The sequence below is a fragment of the Triturus cristatus genome, chromosome 6 (assembly GCF_964204655.1).
Source record: "Triturus cristatus chromosome 6, aTriCri1.1, whole genome shotgun sequence".
NCBI lineage: Eukaryota > Metazoa > Chordata > Amphibia > Caudata > Salamandridae > Triturus > Triturus cristatus.
In genome coordinates, this window is record NC_140589.1 from 1,059,098,446 (window position 1) to 1,059,121,788 (window position 23,343).

The 23,343-nt window shown below is 48.4% G+C and overlaps 1 protein-coding gene across 4 annotated transcripts in view; it reads left to right on the forward strand.

Annotated features, from left to right (window-relative positions):
* The window catches only part of AKAP7 (A-kinase anchoring protein 7), a 1,351,667-nt gene that overhangs the window by 248,142 nt on the left and 1,080,182 nt on the right, over positions 1-23,343 (forward strand). For all 4 annotated transcript variants that reach the window (XM_085611892.1, XM_085611893.1, XM_085611895.1 and 1 more), the window contains exon 5: positions 21,810-21,973. In XM_085611892.1, the coding sequence (XP_085468018.1) occupies positions 21,810-21,973 (164 nt within the window). The remainder of the gene's footprint in view (positions 1-21,809; positions 21,974-23,343) is intronic.

A 23,343-nucleotide genomic window follows, 5' to 3' on the forward strand; every position in this document is an offset into this window, starting at 1 on the left:
TGCCCAGGGCTTGTAAATCCAAATGCTGCTGGTGGGCTTGCAGCACCGGTTGTGCCACCCACAGAGGCAGCCTTGTAAAATGTGCCTAAGGCCTGCCATTGCAGAGCCTGTGTGCAGTCTCGCACTGCCATGTCGAATGGGTAAGTGCACCCACTTACCAGTCCCTAAACCTTCCCTATGCTTCATATCAGTCACCCCTATGGTAGGCCCAAGGGTAGGGTGCATTGTAAGTATCAGGTAGGACAAGCCCGGATGTGTGCGGCATGTCCTAATAGTGAATTACAGCCATTTTCGTTTTTCACTATTGCAAGGCTACTTGTTCTCCATAGGCCAGAATGGGCAGTTTGATTATTACATCTTATAATCCTAAACTGACTCAGGGAACATGGTAGAAATTCGAATTTAGTATGCCTGAACTCAGAATGATAAAATACGTATTTTAGTAAAGTTGGTTTTAACATTCTGTGTTTGAAAATACCACTTTTAGAAAGTAGGGATTTTCTTGTCTAACTATCCAAAGCCTGCCTTTGCTAGGCTGTGTATTCCTTGTCTGGAGATTGAGTGACAGGAGCTGGGGAATTCCAGGGGGCTGGGGAATTTCCGGAGACAGGGTGAGTCAGCACAGGGCTGAATAGAGAGATCTGCATCTAGATGGGAGGGAGGAGTTGCACCTTGGACCTGAATAGGACAGTGCCTGCCCCCCACATTGCTGGCTCCACCTCCTGTGGTGCGCCTGATGTATCTGCCCTGCACTGTGAAAGAAGAGAAGGAATCATGTCAACAAAGTGCTCCAGGGCTGTGCTTTCCCTCCACAATGCTGGCTCCACCTCCTGTGGGGCGTCTGATGTTTCTGCCCTGCACTGTGAAAGGAAAGAAGGAGTCCTGTAAACAAAGTGCTCAAGAACTGGTTTGGACTAGGCAGAGGCCTCTATGCCTTCAGCGAACAAAGGATTTTGGGCTATAAATATTGGGACCCCGACCCAAGAACTTTAGATTACTTCTGGGAACAAGACGAACCTTTTGCCAAGGAGAAGAACCAAGGAAGCTGCAGGAGTTTGGACTGCCCCTCTGCCAGTGTGCTGTTTGCTGGGTTGGCCTGCAGTGGTTTCTTCATTGCCAAGGAAAGGAGAAGGAACTTTTCAAAGGACTTTCATCATCTTACAGAATATTTCTCCAAGGGCTTGAACTTGTGCTTGCCTCCTGCTGAAGTCTCAGGGACAAAAGACTTCACCACCAGCTCCCATCTGAATTTCCTTGCTGGGAATTCGATCTGCAGAAGCCTGCGTGTCGCTGGGAGCTGGAAGCGCGACGCAACGAGAAGAAGCGTGTCGCCGCCGCAGCTGTAGTCGTCGCATTGCCGGAGAAGCGTGCCGCCGCCGCATCTCCCAGGAAGCGTGTCTTCATCGAAGCTGTCTACTGTTGCATCACCGGAGAAGCGTGACGCCATCGAGAGGGTCGCCATCGCATCACCGGAGAAATGTGTCGCAGGGCCTGTTGCGGCTCCAAAGTACAGAGTCGTCGCAAGGCTGCCAGGGCGTGAACGCATCGCCGTCGCATCGTCGCATCAAGGGCGCCATCTTCTCGCATCGCACCGGGATTGTTGCATCGCATCGAGGCGCCATATTGCGCATTGCAACCGGGCCGCAGGCCGAGAACCTAAGCATCACCCCCGCACCAGTAAGGATCACGACGCATCCCCTACTCTGCGCAAGCATTGAGGCACGACGCATCATCTCCCCCGGAGCACGGAACCGACACATCTCCCTCTGGGAGCCTTTTGTTTATTTTGCGTTACGCATCCAGGTACTTTTGTGAGAACTGTGTCGCATTTATCATCAACTTGAACTAAGTAACTTTTACCATCTTGAAACCAATTTAAAGTACAGTATTGTGGATTTTTGTCGTTTGTGGTCCTGTGTTAAGTCTATATAAAGAATACTTATTTTTATAAAACCTGTGTGGTGTCCATTTGTAATGTTTTCACTGTATTACTGTATGTGTTCACAAATGCTTAACACACTGCCTCTGAGGTAAGCCTGTCTGCTCATGCCAAGCTACCAATGGGGTGAGCAGGGGTTATCTAGGAGTGTAGTCTCCTTATCCTGACTTAGAAGCAAGGGTCCCTATTTGGACAAAGGTGTATACCATTGCCAACTAGAGACCCCCAGTTCTAACAATACCATAGTAATGCTTGAATACTTGCAATCCCCTTATGTTGGCACGTTTCCGCAGATCTACATACTGGGGCTGAAGGTAGTGGTAAGCAAAGTTCCAGGGTTAGAATGCCCTTTTGTGTCTTTGCAAACCTACTAACTTTCATTTTTGAAGAGTTTTCAACAACTCTTCTTTAATCTTTTCCCATACTGAGAAATGTTGGAAATTTACTCCTGACAATGGCAGACATAAACCTTCTTCCAGAGTTGGGAACAAAGTGGTTGGATGAAAAGTGAACCTGCAAACACTCAGATTTTCGCATGAGCAAATCTACACATGCTCATGCTAATATGCAGTTCCCAAATATTTTCTAGGAGTACTATTTCTTGCCCTACTCCTGTAAATTCTTGGTAATTCACGAAAGCCGTATAGCTGCACTTAATGCAAGGACATATACCATGGGTGCACTTTTGAGACTTTCTTTAATAATTGGGCCACTAATTTGGTATGGTGTTGACCATGACCTTTTGCGTTTATTAAAATTCTGTGTCTCGCTCTGTATCGACAGGCTTCACTGTGAGTGACAGCATTCCCCTCTTTCTCAAGGAGCATATCGGCACACAAATTAGTTTTGTTCAGTGACAGTAACTACTATGGCAGAGTGTGCTTTTTGAGAGCAAAAACATTTTTTGCTTTTCCCAATGTTTGTTATAATGGTGAGGGCCCGGTAGCTCCCACACCAATAAGGTTTTACAAAAACCATGCCAAAACAAATCACACATTGACCAAACTAAAAAGCTGACCACCAATTTCAGACCTACTGGCTTTGCCAATGCATGTTTCTTTTTGTTTCCCATAATCTTATTGAAACTGGTTACACAGATTCTCCATTCTGAATATTTTCGGGAAATACTAGCATGCATCAACACATGTTACTATATGATGCTGCAAAGAAATGGTACCTGCACATTTTACAGTAGTTTAGCTAAATGTTTTTTTCCTGCTTTGATGTTTTTTATCAACATTTTATTTGGAAAGCAAAGAATCATCAATCTTGCTTTCAAGTTTCTGCCAATATTTGCATCAAATCAGATGGCATTCTGGGAGCATTATACATAGCCTCATATTGCTAAATTTTGAAAATGTGTGTACACATTTTTATACTGGAACCACTGCCAGTAGTGCAGTCAGAGCTTATAACATTTACTTAGAACGCTCACACTAATGATAAAGGCTTTCAAATAATGAACCATAAATACAAGTTTGAAAAGCATTAACATATGGACAAAAATATTACCTTAACTGCAGAGAGTGCCTTTCCCTGATCCATAATGTAGTACTGCAAACTGGCAGCCAAAAGGTTTGTGCAGCAGGAGGTTGGGCCTACTTGTCCCAAGGACAAAATACACATGAAAACTTGTTGCCCTTGACCCCAAACAATAGGTCTTGGGCGTCGGGCTATAGGAATTCCACATCCCTGGACTTTCGAAATGGAGTCAATTCGTCAGATAGGGATGTCGGCCTTTTTGTGGCCATTCCAAATGGTCAACTTAAGCAAAGAAACACAAAAAACGTATTTAATACATAGAAATGACTAATAAAATGTTATTCCCTCACTAATACCCATATGTGTGTGTATTTATCTAGCAAAAAGCAACACTTGATGCAGGTAAAACTTATTTTATAAAGCACAAATCACAATTACATCACGAAAGCAACATATAATCATGCAATATTCTAATTATCTATGATCAATATGCATACACGATTTAGTTTACGTATTAATTAGGCCATGCAAATGCGATTCTCACGTGTATTCTTATTAGTAAGGTTGATTAAATTCCACAGCAATCCAATTAATACAATTACCATTAGTTAATTATTCTTATTAATATAAACATGCAAAATGGAGAGGGTATATAAACTTTCTAAAATAAAATCCGCTCCAGCACAGACACCACTGACACTGAGGGACCCAGTGCCACGGAGGGTGAGGGAACAAGCACAAGGGCCACGAGCGACTCCACATCATCTTCGGAGGCCACACAGTTGACCAGTCCCTAGTGGTGGCAGATCCTACGGCTGCAGTTCCACCCGCATCGTTGTCCGCCACCCACATTTCCATCTTCACCCTCCCTCCTGCCCCCCGTTGGCCATGACGTTCCACTGATAAGGGTGGTATCACCTTTACTGCAGGCACCTCCCCTCATTCCCCTGTCTCCCAGGCTTCGCTCAGTGAGGAGGCTATTGATCTATTGCGGACCATCGCTGCAGGCCAGCACGCAGTACTGAATGCCTTCCCGGGGCTTAGTGGTCAGATGACCTAGATACTGCCTTAACTGGATGGCATTCACAATGCCATGTCTGGCCTACAAGCGATCATTCCAGGATCTGGCCTCCTCATTGACCACAGCCTCCAACCCACCCCAACCATATGCCCCAACTCCCACTCTTTCCCAAATCCCTCTTTCCAGCCCTATCCAGTGCGCAAACACACTTTTCCACGGACCCACTCAGACACACGGAAGCAGCACATCCTCACATAAACACACAGTAAGAAACACAGAGAGGCACACACATGCAAACACCACCACCCCCACCACTACCACAAACACACCCACAGACACCACACCCAACACAACACAAAAACACCCACAACCAGCACACCCGCAGACACCACACACAACACAAAAACACCCAGCACCCCCGCAGACACCACACCTAACACAACACCCACACCCACCACCAGCACACCCAGACACCACACCACACCACACCCAACACAACACAAACACGCACCGCCTGCACACCCGCAGACACCACACCAAACACAACACAAACACCCCCCACCAGCACAACCACAGACACCACAACCCACACATGCACTAGCACATCCACAGGCACCACAAACACACACAGCACATCCACAGCAGACACATCCACACACACTCCTACTGTACACAAACGCCCACACAACAGACATCCAGTAGAAAACGCAAACCAGAAGATACACCAGACCCTCAGACATCCACAGACGCATGCACAACAACCCCTGCCACTTCCTATACCTCCCAAGCCCAAATCCCTCTTGAACATTCTACCCATTTTCCAAAGGTGGATGTTATGTTTGACCTGGCCGTGATCCCTTCCTCATCCCAGACCACCCTTCCAAAACGAACGTCCACCACACCCAATCCTCCTGCCACATCTTCCACACCCCAACCCTCCCCTTCCAAAGACAAACCCACCCCTCCCAAAGACAAACCCACCCCTCCCAAATTCAACCCCAACCCTCCAAAATCCAAACCCACCCCTCCCAAACCGTAGGACCCCCCACTCAAGTAAGATCATTGAGGTGCCTGCTCTCTGCCCCATAGATGCCCCTTACAGAGAAGGTTTATTTTTGCAGTGTAAATAGGAGGCAACTTATGGGCATGCAACGCATATTTTGAACTTTCTGACCTGGTGCCTTTGATGTTATTCTTTTTCGTTGTTGTTTAGCTTATACAGTATATGAGGGAGTTATCTCATACTGAGAAAAACAGTTTGATTTGAGAATACCTTTGTCCTGGCCTTATTTTTGGATTGTAACTGATCCTTTGTTGATGATGTTATTTCTGCTAATGTGCGTGCCATACACTTACTCTCATTTTTTACTGTGACAAGCACAGCTTGGATATTTTAGATATTTTAAAAAGGCATACATTAGTGTTGTACATTTGTGATGGACATGTTCCTTTTGGTGCAAACATTCATCATGTTACTAGACACATAAAATGTATATGAATTTCTGTGAGTGTGACTGGAGAATGAATGCATGTGTGTTTATTTTAACATGATGTGTCCATAATATGCACAGATGGATCACACAGGGAACATGACACTTTACAGTTAAAAGACATCTAATGTTTGTTATTAATTGCACATTCCAAGGGGACATTTGGCTTTCATACATCTTTGTGTTTGCAATTTAGATGTCAGATTGTTTGTACATTCTGTGTACACCCACTTGTAGCATTTTGTAGTGCAATTGCTATATTATCATGGAATTGAGTAGTTCCTAGTGGGTATACCGTTTCGTTTCGTTAGTCTTTATTATCGATCAGTTTCATAAAAAAAAGACAGTTACAAAATAAACATTGCATACAAGATAAGGATTAAGAACTATTCCTATGTAACACAAGTAAAGTAAAATCATGAATAAACACAGCTCTAAAGTCTAATGCCTCCTATTTCTGATAATCCAGACCCAACCCAAAAATTTGGCCACTACGATGCATTCGCCACTGTCATATCTCAGGATTCTTAGGGCCTCAAGCCCCTGTCTAGTGCCCAGATTGCGACATATAGGTTTAAGCCATTTGGCCCGAGGGGCGGCATAAGCCGGGCAGACAAAAAATATATGACCCACTGATTCGGTACAATCAGTACACCAACTGCAGGAATCGCAAGTCTCACCCTTCCAATTTTTAGTGAATGATTTGATGGGTAGGCTGCCAACCCTCAGTTGGTGGTAAAGTTTCCTGTCGCTGGGTCTGGTAATGATGTCCCAATAAGCTTCTAAAAGAAGGACATGTTTCTGCACAAGAAACCTGCCTGACAAAGACTCCGCTGGAACTAGGGATAATTGTTTTTGACAGACTATTGACCAGTAAAGGCTTTTAAAAACTTTTTTAGGAGGGAAGGGATTAGTAGCCGGGTCGGTCCAGAGAATTCCCAGGCCCATGGATTCCAATAGTGAGCTAACTTGCTTGAACCACAGGATGTTACCGGCGCCCAGGATGGAACGGACGTCCAGAAATGTCTTTGCATAGGGCCCTAATTCCGGGACCGTACATAATCTCCTCCAAAAAGCCAAAGGTTTAAACCTGGCAATGTCATCAAAAGAATAACAACCAAGATCTAGCAGAAGCGGTTTCACTGGAGTAGAACAAGGGAGACCCGTAAGGATCCTGAGAAATTTGTGTTGAGCCTTGACCAGTGGGGAAAGATCAGCAAAACCCCAGAGTTCAGCACCATAGAGGATCGCAGAATTAATCCTGGCATTATAAATTTTAATAGCAGGACCTATCATTTTCATCTGGGATTGTTTTTGTTCTTTAACCAAGCACCCAGAGAGTTGGGCAAATTTGAGGGATAGGACATCTATTTGTGGCCTCCAGTTCAGCTTATTTTCAAAGACAACCCCCAAGTAGGTCATGACATTAGCACGTTCGAGTAAGTCATTGTTCATAGTCACATGGCCTTTCACGCATTTCCCTTTATTAAAGACCATGTATTTTGTTTTCGAAACATTAACTAACAGGTCAAAGTCAGAGCAGAAGTTAGCAAATACGTTCAAAGCCACCTGTAGCCCAGACAAAGTCTGCGATAGGAGTAGGGTGTCGTCGGCAAACATGAGGAGTGGAATTTTAATACCGCCCAGCATAGGGGCGTCCGTAGATGTAGAAGAGAAGTACTGCACAACTCTGTTAATGAATAACAGAAACAGAGTAGGCGCAAGGACGCACCCTTACCTGACACCCCTATTGACCTGCCCTTGGTTCCCCCAACGTACTTGTGCGAAGTTATTTTCATGCAACCTAATGACAATATACAAAAGGTCTGCAGGCATCCCTAACTCTGCTAATACCGCCCAAAGTTTAGTCCTATTGACTAAGTCAAATGCTGACCGAAGGTCAACAAAAGCGGCGTACAAGGTACCGCCGCAAAGATAAACCGTTTTCCAGACGATCAGTTGAAACTTGAACGCCTGGTCGATGGTACTTGTGCAGGGTCTGAACCCGGCCTGCAGGGGCGAGATGATATTCTCCTGCTGAATGACTGAATTCTTGCCAGGATCATCCTTGCTATGATTTTTTGAACAGAGTCAATTAAACTGATCGGGCGGTAATTCCCCGGGCAAGAGCGATCACCCTTCTTAAAGATGGGCAAAATCTCTGCGCCCTTCCAGGATTCAGGAATGGCAGCCCCATTGGCTATAGCAGTTGCCAAAAGTGCGATGTAGGGCACCCAATTGCTATGGTCAGATTTAAAAAGGTCCGCGGGGACACAATCTATACCCGGTGCCTTGCCACTAGGAACCCTGGATAGAGCCAACTCGACCTCTTTACAGTCAAATTTAAAATTCCGAAGAGAGGGCATGACCTGGGAAATAGGAAAAGCGGTCACTTCTTCCAAATTAGTCTCCGAAAACTGACTTTCAAAGTGCGACACCCAAATATCGGGGAGTACATGATTTGAGGGGACCTGCGTGCTCGGAGAGTTGCCCTATTTCACGATGTGCCAAAACAAAGTCAGATTTCTTTGTTTGCTAGCAGCCAAAAGATCATTCCAATGATCGTTATCCCAGTCTTTTTTGGCCAGGACTTTAGCCTTGCTGTAGTCTTTCCTGGCAAGTCGAATATTTGCCTGATTTTTAGATTTAATGGCAGATTTCAGTTTGCTATAAGACTCACGGCAGGCATGGTTATACCAAGAATTTGGCTTTGGTGTAAGCGATTTCTTGGCCTTACAAGGTTTGGAGAAAAGGGACTTAAGACCTTGAAATAAATGATCATGTATGTGGGTAGACTCGCCAACGACTTCCTCGCGGCTCCGGAGAGATTGGAGGTCTTCCAACGCATGAGAAACTTTTGAAATAATCTCGGAGAGTACTGCACTGTCAATGGCAACCTTTTCCCAGCGCACTCTCCGTTGGTTGTTAGTTAAGAAGGCGTCAGCGGTAACATTCTCAGAAGGTTTATTTCTGAGGGCTGAACATATTAAGAGATTCAGAACTAAAGGATTATGGTCGCTCTCGGGGCGGTCCTGAATCACCATATCGCTTAATATGGGCCAGAACTCCACTTTAATTAAGGCATAGTCAATTCTACTACAACGACGACCATCAGAAAAGGTGTCCTTGCCAGTTTTATCAGAGAGGGTCCGTCCGTTTGCTGCCCTGAAACCTCGCTCCATACACAAGGTCATCCACTGAATGGCAGATTCAGTCCACCTCTTGATAGGGGGAAGATCGAGAGGTGGGATATTCAAAATTGCATCCACTTCCATTGTAAGTGAGTCCCAAGCAGAGTACAGGGGCTCAAAACAGCGATTTAAGTCACCCACTATTACCACGTTGGTACATGGGTTAACAGAATCCAAAAACCCATCCAATTGTAAAAAAGTATTTGTACCTCTCCCGCCTGGGAGGCCCCTATTATATACATTAATAATCAGGAAGTCAGGTTCGTCATTAAGTTGCATCAAGATGATCAATATGTCGGGGCTATCAATTGCCAATTCGGTGAGTCTGTACTTTAAAGTTTGCCTTACCCATATGCAGAGACCACCCGAGGGACGACCCCTTGACCCACCAGAGGCCCCTTTATAAAAGTTGAGTAGCCAGAAAAAAGAATAGGGTCTACAGCCCACGTTTCCTGGAAAACAAGAATATCGTGGATGTTTGCCCAGGCAGACCATTCCTCCATTACTATTTTGCCTCGTAAGCCAGCAATGTTCCAGGAGGCCAATGTGAGAGGAAGAGAGCTAGTTGAGCCAACCAACTGGAGGGCAGGTAAGGAACCCAGTACGGCGAGGTGGGTTACAGTGATGCCTGGTCCCGTACGCGCGTTCTCATAGGTGCAAGGATCTGAGTGTATGATTAATGGACTATCAATGTGCAACATGTGAGTACGGGTTACCGTCTCTGTGGTGGAGGGATTGAAGTTAACAAGATTTATGGCCTGGGAAAAGTCTAGGCACTCCAGAGCTAGTGAAAGGGGATCAGAATTTCTGAGGGGCACATTTAGAGGAACCAGATGTACCCCCCTTGGCCCACCCCAACTTCCGGACCCCGAGCAGGCGGAACATTTGGGGCCAACAGGAGTTTTATTCGCACAGCCCAAATTGATTGGATTAGTTGACAGTCAATCAACCCCTTCCAAAGAGTTCAAGGGTACAAAGTGATTAAACAATGGAAGATGAAAATCCAGTCCGGGCGGGCAACGAAAGCCTCTGGTGACCCTTTCCCAACCAATAGACAAGTCACAAGGAGTATCACATGGGTCACGGGAATAGAAATAGGACAGGTCCACGGTGTGTATTCCAGTGGCTCTCAAGGTGTTAGGATGGGAACATATATGACTCACCACCCTGGGGTCCCGAAAGTTAGTAATTACACAATCTCCCTCCACTTTCTTTACCCCAGTACCCAACCAACTCACCCTACGTACAGTCAAAATCTCAGCACTTATTCTAGACGGCAGAGGCCTATTTCCATTTAGCCAGTGAATCACTTTGTTCTTCAACTCGCTATGAGACTCAATCTTTGCCTGGGGGAGCCTTGGAACGCCAACCAATATAACAGTATAGGGCAAGGACTCTGGGGGAAGATTAATGCATGGGAGTTTTAGAAATGGACCTACACCCTCAGAAGAAGGCTGTCTTGTTGCATTAATACTCTTATTAGTAACAACGTTGCTATCTGATTGGATAGACGTGACAGCACTGGCAGGTATGTGGGTGACTTCCACAACTTGTTCATTGTGAACAGGAAGGAGGGAGGGAACACTAACTAAAGGGGTAAGACCGTTTGAAACAATCCCTGTTTTGGCAGCTGTGGCAGAAGTTGGTAAAATCTTTGGGACAGGAGGAGTCGCTATAATTTTCTCCAGTAGAGTCGTGTTAGTAAGCACCATACTCTAATTTCCCAATGGAAGTAGAGAGTTGCTTGACTCTCTCATGTAGGGGTAAAAAGAAAGATTTAAGCGACTGCTCCAGAAACTCAGAGAAGCCAGAAGGCAGAGAGTTGGCATTAGGCAAAGTAGCAGAGAAATGGGAGGACGTAAGGCTCCCAACAGGAGGAGATGTACTACAAGACGGATGGGAATGGGAATCAGAACGTAGGATGGCAGGTTTAAACGTTTTAGACACTTTTGCACGTTTACCCTTAGAAGGCGCTCCCACACGTTTTCTTTTCCCATTGGTAGGCTGGGACTTACTACCCAAGGTCGGAGTGGCTATACGTGGCTGCTCAATAGGGGGCAGAGTGGGAATAACACTAGAATTTGTAGGTAAGCCACTGGTTTCAGGGATAATTATGGTATCTGAAATATCTTCCAAAGAGCTATGTAATGATATATCCGACATCCCAGGCACATTACTATGCAGCAAATCAGAAACAGATGGCAGTTGCCTACATTCAGGGGAAATGGCTGCCATGATGTTAGCAAGGGACGATCTCTTTGCTGATATTTCTAAGGACAGTCATTTTTCTGTTAAAATGATTTCTTGTTCGAGGACCCGTGCTGCTCTTGTGATAAAATGATCAAGGGTCCCTGATACACAGCCCCCAGTACTGCCCTGCACGATCTTCCTACCGGACCTTAGGGATGTCATCTTCGAGTATGACAAGCGTACAAAATAGGGGGGGCAGCCAATAACAGTAACAATGGACCCCGGAAGTGCAAACTATTTGAATAACCAGTAATCACATTTGATTTAAGAGCAGTAAAATAACGTGACAACTACAGAACACGGCTAGCAACCTAACTTCAATACAACAGGAACTCACAATAGGGCAAACGTTTGTGCACATGAAATGTCAACCTTGGGGGGGTGGCCCGTCCCGTCCACTCCCGGCCTCGAACGGCAACAAACGGCCCGCTCTTTGCGCGGTCTTCGCCCCGGGCTGCGTCCCGCACGCGTCCCGCTGACGCGTGAGGGCGGAACCTTCCTAATGAAGGGAAGAGGTGTGGAGGAGAAGGAGCCGGGAAGAGGAGCCAGGTGGGACAGGTGAGTGATCGCCGAGCAGCCTGGTCCTCGCAGTCCCGCGTGAAAGAACAGTCCAATTAAAAACACCAACTTCCCCTTTCAGCAGCGTTTCATCAACTGCGAGCGTGGAGATGAAGCAGAGTGTGAACCCAATCGATTTCAGTAAATCCAAAGCCTCCGAGCGGCTCCCGCGAAGCGGGGGCCGCGAGGCGTAAAATAGCAGGTGGAGGAGGAGCCGGGAAGAGGAGCCAGGTGGGGCAGGTGAGTGATCGCCGAGCAGCCTGGTCCTCGCAGTCCCGCGTGAAAGAACAGTCCAATTAAAAACACCAACTTCCCCTTTCAGCAGCGTTTCATCAACTGCGAGCGTGGAGATGAAGCAGAGTGTGAACCCAATCGATTTCAGTAAATCCAAAGCCTCCGAGCGGCTCCCGCGAAGCGGGGGCCGCGAGGCGTAAAATAGCAGGTGGAGGAGGAGCCGGGAAGAGGAGCCAGGTGGGGCAGGTGAGTGATCGCCGAGCAGCCTGGTCCTCGCAGTCCCGCGTGAAAGAACAGTCCAATTAAAAACACCAACTTCCCCTTTCATCAGCGTTTCATCAACTGCGAGCGTGGAGATGAAGCAGAGTGTGAACCCAATCGATTTCAGTAAATCCAAAGCCTCCGAGCGGCACCCTGGTTCTCAAGTGTCCCCAATCAGTTTTGAGGTGGTGGTTCTCCTTTCGGCGTCACTTTAGCGGGACTACTGGAAACTGTTCTTGTCCGCTCTACTCCGGGGAACTCCTCTCCTCAACAATGCACCAAGTGGGTATACTGTTTATGTCCATGATCTAGTAGTTTAGAGAAGATTTTTGCACACACCTGTATGGACACATTTCTATTTGTGATTGCTGTGACTTTGTGTGTAGATGCCCACTGTCATGATGGCAGTTAGTACCAGATTGATGGGTGTTACTAATATCTCGAGGTGTGTTTTTACACATCTTTCTAAGTACAACATTATATGCATTGCACATCATTGTAGTATTGCTTGCAAGTTTTTCTTAAACATCCTCGAGTCCAGTGCTAATGTGCAGCTACCATTCTGAGGCTGACAGGTTAAACAGTGACTTACCTTCTGTGCCGGCGACGACAGGGTTGATTTCCCTCTTGGTCCAGGAGCAGTAGCAACGGCAGGGCTTGTACAATCTGATTAATGGTGACAGGAAATGGAAACATTCGTTAAAAAGCAAGTTTTGTCCTTACATCCCTCCCAATTCTCCAACTTCGGTGTGGCGGTTTAGCCGCCACAGTAAGGAGGGTGGGAATGCACATCGTGATTGGCTCAGTGGTAAAAGGGGCGGGAGTCCTGCCACACGCCGCTTTTGCCTATGGCGCCGTCCACTCGGGCGGTGATTCATAGCAGTGACTGCGGTTTGTTAGCGCTCTTTCGTCTATGGGATCGTCAACATCTAAATCTGGAGGTGGTTCTCTAAGTCGATGGACGGAAAATCCAACGCTAAATTGACGGCAAAACCGTTACCGCCAAGATATAAATCAGGTCCCTAGTTTATTGTGCTTGGACCGGTCCTGTTGATATTTTTTGCGGTCTAGTCGTCGCGCCGACGCGATGACGTAGGCGCGCAGCGGCCATTTTGGGCTAAGTAGCGCCGAGTCTGGGCACGGGGAAGACGGCCCCCGGCGCTCTCCCTCCGAGAGTAATTATCGTTGATATAAGGAATAAAGAGATCGTTATTTCCACATACCTGCGTGTCCCTGCAATCATTGTCCCTGCAAGCTACCCACTACAAATGGCGACGAGGACTGGGACCGACGAACGACGTGGGGAAAGCCCATAGAGCCTGCACAAGGAGCACACGTGGCCAGCAACAGGAGACACACAGGTACGCCGGAGGGAGAGCGAGGCAGTGGGGACGCCTGGGTCTCGAGCACCACCCAGAGAGGCATACGAGTCGTGACTGCACAGGGGAACCCCAGAGCCACGGGCAAGAACCCAAGTCACGGGAGAGGCACAGAAGAGGAAGGTGGCGCAAGTGCCGGAATTGCAGGGAGAGCAACCCACATGGCTGGCAGAGGAAGGGAGGACCGTGATCCTCTCAGGCCTCTGCAGGAGGCGCAGGCCCTCACAAAGTCACGAGTGGGAGGCGCCCAAGACGCAACGACCCTAAGCACGTACCGGGGCCAACACAAGAGGTACAGGGGAGGCCCTGGTGGATCAGGCAGAGCGTGGCAGTGGCGCTGGAGCGGCCGCACACCAAAGCCCCCCCACGCCAGCAGAGACGGAGTGCACCAAAGCCCAAGGAGGGAAGACGAGTCGCCGGAGAGAAGAGCGGCAATGTGTGCCCAACCGTCCTCACTCACGACGCCAATCCCCTTCCTACCCAAACCGGGAGAACCGTCAATGAAATGGGAGGATTGGAGGGAATACTTTATGAATTACATGGAAGCCTTGGAAGACGAAGCAGGGGAAGCATTCCCCAGCAAAAGGAAAAGAAGGATCCTGCTGCACAACCTGGGCCCAGAAGGAATCAGGGTGTTTCAGAACATTGCCCCCACGCCGAGGCAAGCAGCGGACGATGATGTCTTCCAACACGCGATAGACGACTTAAACAAGCACTACAGACCAGCGGTATGCACGTCTATTGATGGATATAACTTCCAGCAAAGGAAACAGGCGGAAGGAGAGCCCATAGACGCATACGTGGCGGCATTGAAGAAATTGGCCATCGTCTGTAAGTTTGGCACGTTGCACGACGAATTTATAAAAGACCAAATTGTCATGCACACCACCAACTCGGAGATACAAGATAAGTTGTGGGTCAATGGCGATGCGACGTTAAAGTAATGATAGCCATGGTGAAGAAGGCGGAGCTATCGAAGAGATGCGCGGAAGCGGCAAAGAAGGAGGCTGCCCGAAACCCATGGTGAACAAAGTCACAGAAGCCGAACCGCCGGAGAGAGGCAAAGGAGCAACGGGAGACACGAGGACACAGGCCAAGTGGTCACCCAGGCCACCTCCGGGGAAGAAACCAGTCACGGAAGGCAAGGGCATGTGCTACAGATGCGGCAGCAGGTCGCACCCAGCACACGACAAGCGCTGTCCGGCATTTAAGGCTAAATGCATGTTTTGTGGATTAATCGGACACTACGAGAAAGTGTGTCGCCGCAAGCAGAAGACAAGAGCTGTCAAATATGTCACACAAGAGGTGGAGGAAGACGTAGGGAATGAAGATGACGATGATGACAGCGTGCTATGCATAGACGAATACGTGATGGGGATAAACTGCAACCGATCGAAGAAACCGCAGTGTGACCTGGTGATTGGAGGGGTACAAATTCAGATGGTAGCCGACTCTGGGTCCCCCTACACCATCATACAACGCAGCGTCTGGGAGGAACAGTTTAAGGACCACATTGGAGACCACCTGGAGCCCCCTGACATCCGCCCCATCACCTTTACAGGAGAACCCATCCCGATGGTGGGATACCGGCGCCTGGAGTTTAAATTCAAGGAGCGGCACGCCAGTTGCAAGCTGGACGTAGCGGGGAAAGGTTCATTGGTCCTAGGTTGGGTAGACCAAGGTGATCTTGGAATACAGTTGAACCCAAGTTGAACCACCCAAGTCTTAATGACCAGTGACGAACAACGACCAGACGTGGGGAGGCTGAAAGCAGTGTTCCCCAACGTATTTGGAAGCAAAGTAGGAAGACTAACTAAATTCACGCACAGGATCGAGCTCAGAGGGGATGCCCGACCGGTATGTCACAAGGTGAGAAACATCCCCCTAGCAGTCAGAGACCAAGTGCAACAGGAACTCCACAGACTGGAAGAAAACGGCATCATAGAACCGATCACGAGTACAGAGTGGTTGGCCCCGTTGGTGGTCGCCATGAAGCCTAACGGGAAAATACGGTTGTGTGTGGACTTGAGGGAGCTGAACAAAAACATCATAGTTGAAAGGTTTCCCTTGCCACGGATAGATGAGATGCTGGCCAACACCAAAGGAATAAAGTGGTTTTCAACAATTGATCTCACGTCCGCCTACCACCAGATTGCGCTACACCACTTCAGTAAGAAGCTGACGTCCTTTATAACCCCCTTTGGGTGCTACTAATTCCGCCGAATGCCGTTTGGGTTGGCTTCGGCAGCAGCCGTATTCCAGAAGCTAATGCACAGTCTATTTCGCAAGATCGAGGGAGTGCAATACTTCCAAGCCGACATCCTAATAATGGGCAAAGACAAGGCGGACCATGACACCAAGTTATCCACCGTCCTTCAAGTGTTGGAACGCAATGGACTCACGGCGGAGTAGGAGAAGTGCCGGTTTGGGATGACGTCAGTTACGTACCTGGGGCATGTGATCAGTGACCAGGCGATCACCCCCAAACAGTCCAATGCCAAGGCGATATGTGATGCTCCACCACCCAAGTCGAAAGAAGACGTAAGATCGTTCCTAGGCATGGAGGAGTTCTATAGCAAATTTGTTCCCTACTTCGCCACGAAGACGCACCACTTGAGACAACTAATACGGAACAAAACCAAATTTGAGTGGACTGAGGAAACACAAGAGGAGTTCCGCAGGATAAAAGCGGACATCAGCACGGCTCTCCCGCTGAGCGGATATGGTCCCCGGGCCGGGACAATCCTGACGACGGATGCCAGTGACCGGGGTCTGGGAGCAGTCCTTATGCAGGAATTGGAAGGCGGAGACTTGGCCACCCTCAGCTTCGCATCCCGATCGCTGTCTCCCACGGAACAAAAGTACAGCGTCATAGAAAAGGAGATGCTAGCAGTAGTATGGGCCATGGGCAAGTTCCGCCAGTTCTTATGAGATTCCGATTGAGGACAGACCACAAGCCCTTGATCAAAGTACTAACATCGTCAGGACATGCCACGGCGACGCCCCGCATCGCGAAGATGACGCTGAAGTTGTTGGACTACAGATATGATGTGGAGCACATCCCAGGGCAAAAGAACAAAGTAGCCGACTACCTTAGTCGAGCAGCGGCCATGGAGGAAGCCCCCAAGACATTGGAAGACGAGGACTGTAAAGTAGCATTCATGGACGATCACGAACAAGTGATAAGCATGCACGAATGGAGGAAAGCGTACGAGACAGACACAGACATGGAAGCAGTCAAGCAATGTGTCCTAAGGGGATGGCTGGAAAAAAAGCACTTGGGAACAATGCTTAGGAAGTTCTTTGAAGTGAGAGAAGAGTTGTTTGTCTGCAACCAAGGGATTTTCCTGAGGAGAGGGGAAAAAGTAGTCCCCCCGAACAAGTTGATACCACACCTGCTGACTCTCATCCACGAGGGCCACCTGGGTATCGTCAAGACAAAATTGAGAGCGAAACAAGTGTATTGGTGGCCGGCGATGGACAACCAGATAGAGAGGCATGTGCGGGAGTGTAGCCAGTGCCAAGGAGCTGACAAATCCCTGAGCCTACTGCGACCACCCCTGGGGAAGTTTGACAACCCGGTGAATCCTTGGGAAGACCTAGCCATAGACATACTCGGGCCGATACTGGACAAGCAGGGCATCCAGAAATATGTGTTGGTTCTTGTGGACAAGTTCTCCAAGTGGCCGGAGATGGATGTACAAGAGGATATGGATACGGACAAGATACTAAAGTTCCTAACTGCAGTATTTCTCAGGGAAGGCTTCCCACGCTCCATCCTAAGCGACAATGGGCCTCAATTTGTGTCCGACAAATGGAACACGTACATGGCGAGAAACGGCATTAGGATAAAACACACTTCGATATACCACCCCGCGGGGAATGGTCAAGCCGAAAGATTCAACCGTGTCATCATGGGGTCGGTGCAAGCGGCGATTGCGAGCGGAAAGGACTGGGAAAAGGAACTGAAGAGTATGGTGTGGGCGTATAGGATCACACCTACCAGCACGGGGTACAGCCCCTTCCAGATCTTGAGGGGTAGAGACCCCTTTACGAAAGATAATGTGGCGTGGAAGGAGCGAACCATCACGAGCAAGTGGTCGCCTGCTGTAGTACGTCACAACCTAGAGAGAGCTCATAAGATATATGCGGAACACTACAACAAAAGGAGAAGTGTCAAAGAGACGGAGCTCGAGAAGGGAGAGTGGGTGCGTGTTAAGTTGGCCCAGTTGCGAAGGAAGGGGGACAGCAAATTTAGCGCACCGATGCAGGTGGAAGAAGTTTACAACCGTTCTGCCCTACTCAGCGATGGGAAGGTGTGGTCACAGGACCGCATGTCCAAGTGCAACAAGATCATGCAGTGGGATGGATGGGGAAATGGACAAGTGATACCGTCCCGGACCCAAGGGACTGAGTCAAGTCTAGCAGACAACACATCAAGCAACCCAAGAGAAAGTGGAGGTGAAGCGGACGTAAATGATGATGTGGGTCTGGGTAACTCGGAACTTTGGGGAAGCGGTAGCAGATCTCCGGGGGAAGGAGTGATCCCAAACACCGGGAGGGAAGACCAGAGAACCTCCCGAGAGAGCGCCGTCCCTGCCTCAGGCACTCCTGTGAGTTGTATCCGGAGTGGAAGGACTGTGGTGAAACCTACGAGGTTTAGAGACTTTGAGATGGAGGACTGATGGGGAATGCACGCAAGTAATAATTTTCTGGTTATTAATGTGTAAGGAAAAAGGGAGAGATATGCACGCAAGTAATAATTTTTCTTGTTGTTTATGTATAAGGAAAAAAGGGAGATATGTAGAGTTGCGGTCTAGTCGTCGCGCCGACGCGATGACGTAGGCGTGCAGCGGCCATTTTGGGCTTAGTAGCGCTGAGTCTGTGCACGGGGAAGACGGCCCCCGGCGCTCTCCCTCCGAAAGTAATTATCGTTGATATAAGGAATAAAGAGATCGTTATTTCCACATACCTGCGTGTCCCTGCAATCATTGTCTCTGCAAGCTACCCACTACAACATATAGCGTACTTATCACAGCCATATCATTCAGGTTGTCCTCCGGCCTAGGACTCTCATTGACACTTCTTTTAGTGTTATTAATATGCTGCCTTAAATCTACTGGGGCATCCAATATCCTCTTCAAAACATTTGTTTGGTCTATGATAGCTTCCAAAACTAGCACTAGCTAGGGCAAGGGTCCGGATTTTAATCATTGTGGTTCAGACAAGCTCTGCTATCTTGTGAAACCTGTGAGTGGTGACGAGTGTCAGGTCCTAAATCCACTGCAAATTCCATAATTTGCATGTAAGTGCGACAGCATCAATCAATCAATCAATCATCGCATTTATATAGCGCACTACTCACCCAGAGGGTCTCAAGGCGCTGGGGGGTCCGCTACTGCTCGAACAGCCAAGTCTTGAGTTGCTTCCTGAAGGCGAAGTGGTCCTGGGTCTGGCGGAGGTGGGTGGGGAGGGAGTTCCATGTCTTGGCGGCGAGGTAGGAGAAGGAACGTCCCCCTGTGGTGGCTCTTCGGATGCGGGGGACGGCGGCGAGGGCGTGGCTGGTCGATCGAAGCTGGCGTTTGGGAGCGTAGAAGTTGAGGCGGCTGTTGAGGTATCCTGGGCCTTGGTTGTGTAGGGCTTTGTGTGCGTGGGTGAGGAGACGGAAGGTGATTCTCTTGTTGACCGGGAGCCAGTGCAGGTCTCTCAAGTGTCTGGAGATGTGGCTGCGACGGGGGATGTCCAGGATGAGTCGTGCTGAGGCGTTCTGGATCCTCTGGAGTCTCTTCTGGAGTTTGGCAGTGGTTCCAGCGTAGAGGGAGTTGCCGTAGTCCAGACGGCTGGTGACGAGGGCCTGGGTGACCGTCTTCCTGGTCTCGGTGGGGATCCACCGGAAGATCTTGCGTAGCATGCGCAGGATGTTGAAGCACGACGAGGAGACAGCGTTGACTTGTCTGGTCATGGAGAGGGAGGAGTCCAGGATGAAGCCCAGGTTGCGTGCGTGGTCTGTTGGATTGGGTGCGCTGCTTAGGGCGGGGGGCCACCAGGAGTCGTCCCAAGCGGCGGGTGAGGATCCCAGGATGAGGACTTCCGTCTTGTCCGAGTTCAGTTTCAGGCGACTGTTCTTCATCCATTTGGCTACCTCTTTCATCCCTACGTGAAGGTTGGCTCTGGCGGTGGCGGGGTCGTTGTTGAGGGAGAGGATCAGCTGGGTGTCGTCGGCGTAGGAGATGATGTTGAGGTTGTGCTGGCGTGCGATGTCTGCGAGGGGGCTCATGTAGACGTTGAAGAGAGTAGGACTGAGCGAGGAGCCTTGAGGAACGCCGCAGATGACTTCGGTGGCTTCAGATCTGAACGGAGGGAGGCGGACTCTCTGTGTCCTTCCGGCGAGGAAGGAGATGATCCACTCCAGTGCCTTTTCTTGGACTCCGACGTTGCTGAGGCGTTGTACTAGGGTACGATGGCAGACAGTGTCGAAGGCCGCGGAGAGGTCGAGGAGGATGAGGGCCGCTGTTTCTCCGTTGTCGAGTAGCGCTCGGATGTCATCGGTGGCTGCGATCAGGGCGGTCTCGGTGCTGTGGTTGGTCCGGAAGCCAGACTGCGAGGGGTCGAGGGATCCGTTCGTCTCGAGGAAGGCGGCCAGCTGCTTGTTGACGGTCTTCTCGATGACTTTTGCGGGAAATGGGAGCAGCGAGATGGGGCGGTAGTTCTTGAGGTCGGTGGGGTCGGCCGATGGCTTCTTGAGTAGGGCGCTGAGTTCGGCGTGCTTCCAGCTCTCCGGGAAGGTAGCGGTGTCGAAGGAGGTGTTGATGATGTTCCGCAGGTGGGGTGCGATGACAGCGTCGGCCTTGTTGAAAACGTGGTGAGGGCAGGGATCGGTCGGAGATCCGGAGTGGATGGAGTTCATCGTGCGGACGGTGTCTTCGGTGCTGATCGGGGTCCAGGCGCGGAGGGTGGTGGTGGGGGGCGGTGGTTCGGTCGTGGCGTTCGTCGGTTGAGTGCTGAAGCTGTTGTGTATGTCCGCGATCTTGTTGTGGAAGTAGGAGGCGAGGGAGTTGCAGTTGCATCAGTTTCTTAAGTATGTGCTCAGTTTTGATGTGACTGACTAAGCCTGAACAGCCACAATCAGCCTCAAAGGCTGGTCTCTTCTATGCTGGTGGGATCCTGTAAGAGATGATGTGCTCCACGGTGACAGAAAATCCGATGGGCAGCATAGCCGAAGAGCAATCGAGGAAGCTTCTTTGTCTCCCAATGCTTTGAAGTCCCCCGAGGGGCCTGTCGATGATGTCACTATCTGTGGGAGGGGCTTTGCGAGAACTGACTCGGAGGAAGACGGGTAACTTCCCCTCTCGCTCCTCAAGATTGCTTGCGGCATGCCTGTGGAGTAACTAAAGGAAATTCTTCGCTTCTTGCTAGGGTCACCATTTCATTCTGTACAGTTATCACCATTCCCTCAGCTCGGAGGAAACATCTATCCTTCTTTTATCTCACTCGACCGGTCGTTGCTGCTTCTCTCTAGGATACAGGTAAAGGATTTGACACTGTTTAGGGAGAAACATTGTGCATCCCCTAGGATCTGATTTACAGATGTTTTGTGGAAATTCAATGTCATCTGGGACTGTCCACCAATGGAACAAAATACTGATAGGTTTTCGAAATAATAGTGTATTAACTGCTGCCAGAACCGAGTGCAAATATGGGAATTAATCTAGAAAACGATGACACCTACCAGCTGTATTACTGAAATATATAAAGTTGCCATATTTCAGCAGCTGCATCGCCAATGCCAAAAACAGATTATTTCAGAAATTAAAATTTAGATTGAGAAAAAGCATAATCGAAGAATAAGCCAAATAAAATACTCGGAGTACTCTGTGGAGATTAAAGGGCATGTTTCTAAAGTGAGCGAATGTGTAATTCCTAATTTTTCTGCTTTTTATTTGTTTGCTAATGATTTCTATGCAGTGCATCTCGAGGTCACAAAGTATTTCTTTCTCTCACCAGAGCCATCGACGCTCTTTCAGAAAGCAAAGATGGTATTCAAGAAACCCTACAAGGAAAACGTTTAGTGTTGCGATTTGAAGGAGTTGCTGATTTTAGGAATGACGTTATTTTCGCAAAATTGGCCGGAGAGGAATCAACAGCCAGTAAACTGATTCTCGTCAAAGGTAAACATGCATTTTTGGGTTTGGAGTTCCATCTTGAGGTGCTATTCACACTATGCTTCAGCTTAAGGAGAAGAATTGTAGGTGTTGGATAAAGTTTAAAAAAGGGAATGTTTATTCGAGAACACAACATCCTCAATGCTCATGGAGCCGAAAAGCTTTTTAGCTCGTCTCTGTGCTAGTCTGAAATTGCACTGCACCCTTTAAGAAGTCTTCCTCTCGGTTGTAACATTTCTAAGTTAGATATGCCTTTTTGTGTTGGTGTATGATTGTGACCACATTTCAAACTTCAAAATCACATACAGTGTAACTTTGTGCCCCATTAAGAGTGGGTCAGAAAACTTCTGGGTCCTGTGGATATTTAGGTCATAAGCTGTACTTAATTTGTGTAGGCGGTTGCATGAGGTGGGCACTAGCATTCATTTTTGGAGATCATATTTTATGTTTCATCATCAAACCTTAATCCAGAGCAAGAGAGAGAAAGGCAGACAAAGGAGAAAGAAGAAGGGCGACAGTGATACGAAAAGAGTGATAAGTTAGAAAAAAGGATCAAAAGAACCTGGAAACATGAGATAGAGACAGGAAGTGGAAGAGTGAGGCTTGACGGGGAATAGAAAATATGGGGCCTTGGTATTTGGCAACCAGGGCATTTCGCATTGCTGGCGGCAGGCTCCATAGAAAACCACTGAGGCCCTGCACTTATTTATTCTTCTAAATGAAGCACTTGGCATCAGTATTTGAGGGGTGGAAAAATCCTGATTTCTTATTTCTGTGGCATAACATGCAGGAACTGGTGTTTCTGCCTGTTTTCCTCCATAGTATTTCACCACAAGAATGCACCTACTTTTAGGAAGTGAAGTGTCCGTGTGAAATGCCCCAAACCCACGATGGTGCTGGAGATCTTATAATTCTTTTCGAAATGTGACACATCTAGTGGCTCTGTTGCATTGACGCAGTACTGCAGGTCCTTTTAATTCAGAAGTTCTAGTTAGTATCCGGCTAGGCTACAAGGCTGGTTGTGCTAAATTATAGCTGAAGGGTGGGACCCTTTGCTGGAGTGGTCGAGCATGATGTTTTATCCAAATTAATGAAGTTCAGATGAGACAAATGTGGATGTCACGAACTGCTTCTTATCATTACTTCTTTACTGCTGCCAAGTGACATCATGTCATATGTTACGCCATCAGCCAGAATTCGTTGCACTGCTGCTCAGGGACTCCATGTCATATGTGAAGCCATCAGCCAGTATTAGCTGCACTGCTGCTCAGGGACACCATGTCATATGTGAAGCCATCAGCCAGTATTAGTTGCACTGCCGCCAAGGGACTCCATGTCATATGTGAAGCCATCAGCCAGTGTTAGTTGCACTGCCG